This window comes from Poecilia latipinna, unplaced genomic scaffold (assembly GCF_001443285.1).
Source record: "Poecilia latipinna isolate Pla-1442-1.1 unplaced genomic scaffold, P_latipinna-1.0 Scaffold1075, whole genome shotgun sequence".
NCBI lineage: Eukaryota > Metazoa > Chordata > Actinopteri > Cyprinodontiformes > Poeciliidae > Poecilia > Poecilia latipinna.
Genome location: NW_015113691.1, coordinates 21,593 through 29,554, shown reverse-complemented (window position 1 = coordinate 29,554; position 7,962 = coordinate 21,593). Strand labels below are relative to the sequence as shown.

The window sequence follows — 7,962 nt, the reverse complement described above, 5'->3', positions numbered from 1 at the left end:
AGTAATAAACATGTTTTTCTTAATCAAAATAAGTATAATGATGTATATTGTACTTGATAGTAATTTTGAAATTGTGTCATTAAAATTACATTAATATTTTCAAATTACAGTTTCTTCATGTGAAGTGACGGCCAAATTGCAAAGAGGAGCAACAAAACGTGTTTCCCCTGGACAAAGTCTGACAGTCAAGTGTCCCGTCAAACACTGTGGGGAGTTATTCAATATCATTTGGTCTAAATTCTCAAAAACATTAGAGACCTGGGAAAACATTTCAGACACAGAGAACATAAGAATCACACAGAAAAATGACAAAGAGAATCTAATCTCATATTTAAGTTTTGAGCAGGTTTCCATTAATGATGACGGCCTGTACAGATGTCATTCAGGACACAGTAATGAATTTGTCAGCCATGCCATCAACATCTCAGTTTCAGGTACTTTTTGCCTTTAGTACCAAAATTTACCTGTGAAATGCAGACATGTATTTGATTCATTGTGTGAATCTGTTTTCTTTTGTTGCTCAAGAACTAAACAAAGGAGTAGAAAACCCCGATGATGATGATGATGATGATGATGATGATGATGATGATGATGATGATGATGAAGGTAACAAGCTTAATGTAATTTTACACATTTAATACTACAGCTATTTTAACATTATTGTTTCATACAGTTGGCTCAGACAGTATTGATGACGATCGCTCCTGGCTATCCGTCTTCCTGATCTGTATTGCTGTTATATTTCTGATCGCCGCAGCGATAGTGTTGGTCCTCCTGTGCTTTCAGGGCTGGAAACGTAAGACTATTAATTTAGCTCTGTTGCTTCTATAACTATTGCAATATTTGCATCTTTAATCCCCCTAAATTTGTTTTTTTTATAGGAACGTGGACCCACAACAATACAAATCAAGAGGTAACCAGTTTTACATAGTGGAGTTTTGTTTAGTGTTTTGAAACTTCACATTTTATTTAGAACAATAATAGGAGAACAATAATGTGAGGTAGTGTAGTCAGTTTCCAAAAATGTATCATGCATAGTTTGTAATGTTGGGTCATAATCAAAGAAGACGCAGTCTCTTAAACACCCTTCACACCAGACGAAGGCTACGCCACAACACTGAAATGCTCTGCAGCGTCTTGGAGATGTTTTATAGTCCATGTCTATTGAATTCAATTCAGTTTATTTATGTAATCTAAAAAGCACCAACTCAATCCAATTATACATGCGTACATTTCCTCAGTATCAAACACTGCAGTCATGTCATGTTCAGTTTATTACTAAAGCTGGTTAAAAAGTTCCCAGTTATAGAAACACAGCAGGTTGGATGAGACTTAAATGAAAGACACTGCATCTCTACATGGGCAAGTATGTACCAGCAGCAGAAAATCACTTGCTTTGTGCCGTTGACTTACCAGCAATCCCTCATACTGGAAATGCATCTAGTGACAGTGGAGTGGAAACTCCCCCCACCTCCTTTTGACAGACAGAAACCTCCAGCAGAACCTCAGAACCTGGGTTAGTATGAACTGCCATCTGCAGTGACCAACCAGGGTTCAAGAAGACCAGACAGAGACACAAAAACAGAACCAGAAGCTCTAAACTAGGAATATTTTGTGCTTTAAAGAAAAGTTAAAAGTTAATGGCAGGAGTAGGAGAAAATTAATTTGTTTTGGTGCAGTTTCTCAACCGACACAAGCCTCCAGGAAGGCATCAGAGCTAAGCTACCAGATGTAGCTTTGATGAAAATTTAGAAACTGAGAGAAAACTTAAAACATCAGTAAATAATGCAGTAGATGTAGATGAGAGAACTGAGAAGTGATCAGCTTTTCCTCCAGCAACCTTCGCTTAGGTCGACTTTAAAGATTGCTCAGGACAACCTACTCTGACTATAAGGTTCATTAAAAAGTTTATCACATAGAGCATGAGACTTATGTAATATACATAAAATGTCAATGGGAAGATAGTGTTTACCTGGTTGAATACAGCTGAGTCCACATTTATTCACACCCCTGCCAGACATAGATTCAAATTAAGTTTTGACAACATTTGTTTCTGATAGGAGATGAAAAAGGCTTGTCTCAAAAAAAAACACTAAATAGTTCAATAAGATCAGTTGCAGCATGACTTATAAAAAACACCTTCAGGCTTCAGAGTCTCAGTGTAATTAGTGGTCAGTTGAAATGCAGCTGATAAAAATACTGACGGTGTTTCCGTCCCTACATCGAGGCTTCAAATAAAGGTAGATGAAAACACCCGTCTATGTCTAAAAAAAGTTTTGGTAGATTTTAGATGAAACATCCAAATGCAGGTAGAAAGAAGCAGAGAAAAACCCTTTCTATTGAGAGTTTAAGATCATCTTGACTCTCTTCACATTGAAGTGGTTGTACAGTTTATTATATTCATATAAAGTAAAGTATTTTTTAAAATGTTATTTCCCTCTAGCAGGAAATATCTACGCATATGATACCAGAACTCCCCAAAGCGAGCGCCCCTTCTCCTCCCGGCCTGCGAACTCAGTTCTCAGTTCTGAACGACATCTATTCTACAAGACAACCAGAAAGAACAGCTTCAGCATCACCTGCTCTCGCTCTCACTGGGAGCCAGCTGGCTGTTACATACACAACAGTGAAAACAGAAGCGCCTAACAGTGAAGTGTACGCCGTCATCAACCCCCTACAGCGTGGGACAACAGTCAGAAACTACACATGTAAACAAGACACAAAGACAAATTACGCTGTTATCAATGTGACTTAAAAGTTGAGTATTTTTCACTGGCTAAGAATAACTTAGAGGCATTCAAAATAGTGTGGAAGCGTCATGGAACGGTGTGCAGAAAGAGGGTTGTGGTCATGAAGCTGTTACATTGAAAGTAGACACGAGAGGCATCAAAGGATAGTGTTTTCTTGTGTATTCATCATTTTATGTAATTATAGGATTTGAAATGTTGAAAGCATTACTTTTTAACAAATATATGTTGTACGTTACCATTACTTAATATTATTAAATGCCAGAAATGTTACATCACTTCAGCGACTTTAAGAAAAACACACATAAAGCCATTCTGTCACACATTTCCTGTATAACATTCAGTGTGTCATCATGGCTGCATTGACACAAATTTCCCTAACTTGTAAACCACAGTTGAGTGCTTTGGCTCAAGATTACAGGAAGTTGAAGGTCGAATGTTTTTTTTTTTCCTTTTTGTGTGTGTGGTGAAACGAGCGACTTAACCAGGTGACAGCTAAGTACCTGATTGTGTAGGTGCTAAAAAAAAATCACAAAAGAGTTGGTCAAATTTATATTGAAAGATACAAAATATTTAAGACCACTCAAATAATTTATTGCAGAAACAATCAGCATACACAGGCATCCTGTAATACTTACAAAACAATAGAAATGTACACAAAAGGCTAACAAGAAAGGTTTGGTACATTTTAGTTATTTAATATGATACTATTGTTACAAATAAAGTCAAAATTATTCATACCCCCGTTTGACCAACATTTGACTGGAAGTATCATTAACTTCTTGAGGTGGTCTAACAATCCACATTCGGTTGATGATCTGTGGTGGGAGCTGGAGACTGGGAAGGATGACCTCCAACATGAAAGAGTCAGAGCTCACCACCAATAATGCCAATGATAATTTTTCCTTTGATTATTGAGAAATATATAAATACATTTTCTCCCAACCCTTTTTATGAAGCTGTAAATAAGAAGAGTTGTTGATACTCATTTGAGTTCTGTCTTTTCTTAGATGTCTGTGTCCTTTTTTTAAATTTTTTATCAAAAACAAACCTTTAGCTTGAGTAAAAATAATTCTAAGCCTAACTCTGCCTGGGATATTTGTCATTTTTCTGGATTCATGATGCCAAAGGCATTTAGTTAGTTGCTTAGCTAACTTTTGTTGCAGTTTGACAAACTGAGACACAGGAAACTCTGTCAAGATTAGACTGTAAGTTATAAGAAAAACATTTCTATTGGATAAATTTGTTTGTTTTACTTCATAAGACGTAAATAATGAGAATAGGTTGAGAATAGGTTTCTGAGATTTTAGAAGAATAAAGAAGAACAGCAACAGAAACACTGGTAGAATCTTGATAATGTTTTTGTATTTTGTAAAATATTTGTGGTTTCTATTGTAAAAAAACAAACAAACAAAAAATACAGAGCAGCAGAGACACATATCTGCGTCTTCATGGTAGATTTGAAGCTGTGTCCCCAGTCCTCACTGGGAGCCCTGATTAACTTCTTTTCACACCACATCTTTGAAAAAAAAAAAAAACATTTGCTCACACGTTTCCTTGTGCAGTCGATACGTAGATGATACTGATCTGGTCTCAGTTTGCCACCAGGTTCTAGTTTAGGCTGATTATTCTTGTTTTGAGTACTGCGATGTGGCAGATATTCCATTATACAAAGTGAAACTGACCCACAAAATGCCAACATGTCTGATGTTTGACATCACTCCATTTGTTGTAGAACTACTCTGCTCCCCCGATCAATTGTAAATCAACGATGACCAACAATGAAATCAATTATAACTTTTATTTAAAAGGTTTGAACTGTCTTCAAGTGTGCTAGAACCAGATTCAGATGATTAGGTCGTTAATGTGGCAAAGCTGCTGTCCTGTAATCTTAATGCACCACATAAGATGCAGTGTCATTCATTTCTGTCTCATTCACCTAATAAGAAACTTTATTCTAAAGATATACGTGAACGAGAAGGGAAAAGGTGCAACAAAGAAGCTGCGTCGAGTGAAGATTATAAAGGTAGATAAGATTGCGCTTCAGGGGTCCAAGAAACAGGAAATGCACAGGAGGTGGAAAAAAAAAGTGACAGACGGAGGGCAGAGGAATGAAAGAGAAGGTTTGCAGTAGTCAGACTTGCTATGATCATGTCTGGTTTTGATGCAGAGGCGCTTGAGTAAGATCGGAAGAGTCGAGGTGGTAAAAGTGCACTTTTACCAAGGTTCCTATCCGGAAAAAAAGTGAATAATTGTAGTGACGGCTCTGTGTAAAATAAAAACGAAGCGATGCTGAGCTGGTCTGGACCGGCGCAAAGAGGAGATGTGAAGTTAGAAACAAAAAATAGAGGAAGATAAAAAAATTCAAGCTGGGATTCTTTTCTAATTTAACTCATTTTTTGTTACATCACTGTAAAAATAATAAGCTGCTGCTACAAATCAAAAGGGACAATGGTGTAAGAAAATGGATGGACGGATGCTACAAATCCAATAAATTTTGCAAGTAATGCCGTGACCTGACTGGCCGAGATATAATTTTACTTTGATGATGTCTAACACAATGTTCTTTAATAAATCTTTTCCAAGCATTCTTCTGGATGTGCTGCTACTCAGCAAAATGTCATGATGAAAATACCAAAAAATGCCAGTGATTAATGGGACCTTTTATATTTTCCCCAGCGGAATGATGTGAAAGGTGAAAAGCTGAGATTATAGCTGCTTATAAATTCCCCATTGGTGGAAAAAACTTCGGTCTTGCAGTGTGGACATTTTTTCTTTCAGCAATAGTGTCTGGCAGTTGCGGCCCACACAAAACCTCTGAGATTAAAACTATTAAACTCTTCCTCTGTCACACAAGTAGTCATGCTAGTGACTGCTATAGATTGAGCGAGAGCAGCTTTTTACAGTGGCAGAACCAAACGCCACCACCAGGAGCGTGATCTGCCCTGCTGCATTCCTCAAGCAAAATGTAGTTGATCCAAAATATACACATGATATACGACACGCATACCTCTCTGTAATGTCGCACACATAAGTTTATTTTACACAAATTCCTAACTTGAGTAGCCTGGCTAACGCAATCAAGAATTATTTCTACAGCTGACTGGTTCCACAAGCGCTAAATTAAATACCACACGTGCTTTTCGTGCAGGAAATCAAACGTTACCATCAATTACTTGCATTACTTGAGAAAGGCATGGTGTAAGTTTCTGAAAACATATGGGTGCATCTTTTTTTCACCATTTCCGAAGATCCACCCTCAGTGCTCTGGCTTAGATGAAACAGAAAAAACAAAAAAACAAAAAAAAATCAGCATCTGGTAGGCAGATTTGGTACAACAGGGAGGAATTTGATGTTTGTCTGAATCCAGTTAGAGACATACAGCATAAAGCTTCAAAAACGGTGACAGAGAGACTCCATGGTTACTTTTTCAGTCATTTATTTATTCTTTTACAGTTATTTTAGATATGGTGGTTTTCATGTGTCTTCGCTGAAATACAGTATTTTTGTGTGATTGAAAGCCTTCAGCGGGCAGGAATGTTATTCCTAACGTAATTCTGACGACTTCCATGTCTTACATCCATCAATAAACAAGAAAAAATGCAAATCATTCGCTTCAGTAACTATACTGCTTCCAGTCATAGCTTTGCTAATAAAAAGCCAGTTAAAAATGCAAAAACAAACAAAAAAAAAGATCAACTAGAAGCATCAATGCGTTTTCTTTTATGCTTTGATGTTTCTGTGTGTTTGGTCCAGAGTGAGAGAGAGTTTTAAAGAACAGAGAGATCCTTTGAGCTGTTTAACCTGAAGTGCTCAAGTCATTTTTTTACGGCGTTGAGACAGAAAGTGCCCGACTGCACAGTGAGCAGCAGGACACACATTCTTTCAGGGGCAACTAAAAGGCTTTTGAAATTGATTCCAGCCATCTGACCGGAGAATTTAACATTTAACAAAAAACATACGAACCTTATAAAATAAAAAAAAAATAAAAAAAAAATGCTGTGGAACACATTTGGTATGCAGTGCCTTACGAAAGTATTCATGACCTTTGAACTTTTTATTATTTTGTCATGTTGCAAACACTGAAGCGTTTGCCCATTTTTTCCATGCAAAAACAGCACAAGCTCAGTAAATCGTTGCCCCATTTAATCTCTAACAAACCTTCCAAAACATGATGTTTCTACCTCCAGGTTTCATTGTGGGGAATAAGCAGCGTTACTCTTCTGTCACATGTAGTTTACTGCAAGTAGGCTTGGTTTCCCTCTGACCAAAGCCTAAGTCAGTTGTTCAAGACGGCATGAACACTTTTGGAAGACAGATTACAATTCTACAATTTTAATTTCTTAAATTTTTTTATAAACCCTTCCAAGCTCTCAAAATAATGAGTTGTCAATCTTATGCTTCAAAAACAACATTTGCAGTATTTGTAATGTTAAAACTTCATTCAAGTTCAAATGTTTTTTTTTGTTTTGTTTTCTTTGGAGTTTGTATTACATTTTAGCGAGTAAGAAAAATAGAAAATATTAAGACACATCTCTGAGGTTCATGGAAAAAAAAAAACAACAAAAAAAAAAAACACAGACAACCACAAAAAGGTTTTCTGAGGGCATGAAATGTTCTGCAGAATAACTCAACTCAGCCGCACAGAGACTCCGCTGTTCGGGAATGTGTAGCCATCGACTCAATCAGTTACAGAGCTGAGATGAACAAAAATAGAAAAAAAAAGATGACTATGGAAGAGTCAGAGTAAAGCTGAGTGTCGCCCAGGTGGTGATGATGAATAGGATTGTGCTGGACAGCCCTTAAGGAATTTGAGAGCATCTTCCCTTTCCAACCATATAGTAACAGATATGGCGACGATGAAGAGACACGAGGACACGGCAGGGAAACGTTCTCATCAGGACTGTCCTGAGAAGATCCTCTTTTCAGCTCCTGTGTCTAAGATTAATCATCTGAAAAGAAATGTGTACAAAGAGTTCACAGAAAATAGAAATACATTTTGAAATGTTGCAACTTTAGAGGAAACTGTCACTCTGGACCTAGTCTGCTAGTTTTATTACTCCAGACTTTTAGTTTAACTCTGAAACTGTAACTTTGGGAAATAATTTCCTAACAAAGTGTCACTGTAAATAATTTTACAGGAGAACTGCGTCACTGGTTTTAGTCAAACTGGGTAAGCCATTTTTACACATGAATTCCTGGAATATTTTATATA

The 7,962-nt window shown here is 36.9% G+C and overlaps 2 protein-coding genes across 3 annotated transcripts in view; one reads left to right on the top strand and one right to left on the bottom strand.

Moving 5' to 3' along the window:
- LOC106959392 (uncharacterized) overlaps positions 1–3,046 on the top strand; it is a 12,998-nt gene extending 9,952 nt beyond the window's left edge. The window contains exons 2-5 of one of the 2 annotated variants that reach the window (XM_015051952.1): positions 526–606; positions 674–796; positions 882–913; positions 2,447–3,046. In XM_015051952.1, coding sequence (XP_014907438.1) covers positions 526–606; positions 674–796; positions 882–913; positions 2,447–2,755 — 545 coding nt within the window. In that variant the 3' untranslated portion in view covers positions 2,756–3,046. Of the gene's footprint in view, positions 1–525; positions 607–673; positions 797–881; positions 914–2,443 lie in introns of both variants that reach the window. The other variant, XM_015051951.1, reaches the window with a different exon arrangement.
- Positions 3,047–7,228: 4,182 nt separating this feature from the next.
- LOC106959391 (OX-2 membrane glycoprotein) overlaps positions 7,229–7,962 on the bottom strand; it is a 12,896-nt gene continuing 12,162 nt past the window's right edge. Inside the window, exon 7 of the mRNA XM_015051949.1 lies at positions 7,229–7,699. Within this exon, the coding sequence (XP_014907435.1) occupies positions 7,692–7,699 (8 nt within the window). The 3' untranslated portion in view covers positions 7,229–7,691. The remainder of the gene's footprint in view (positions 7,700–7,962) is intronic.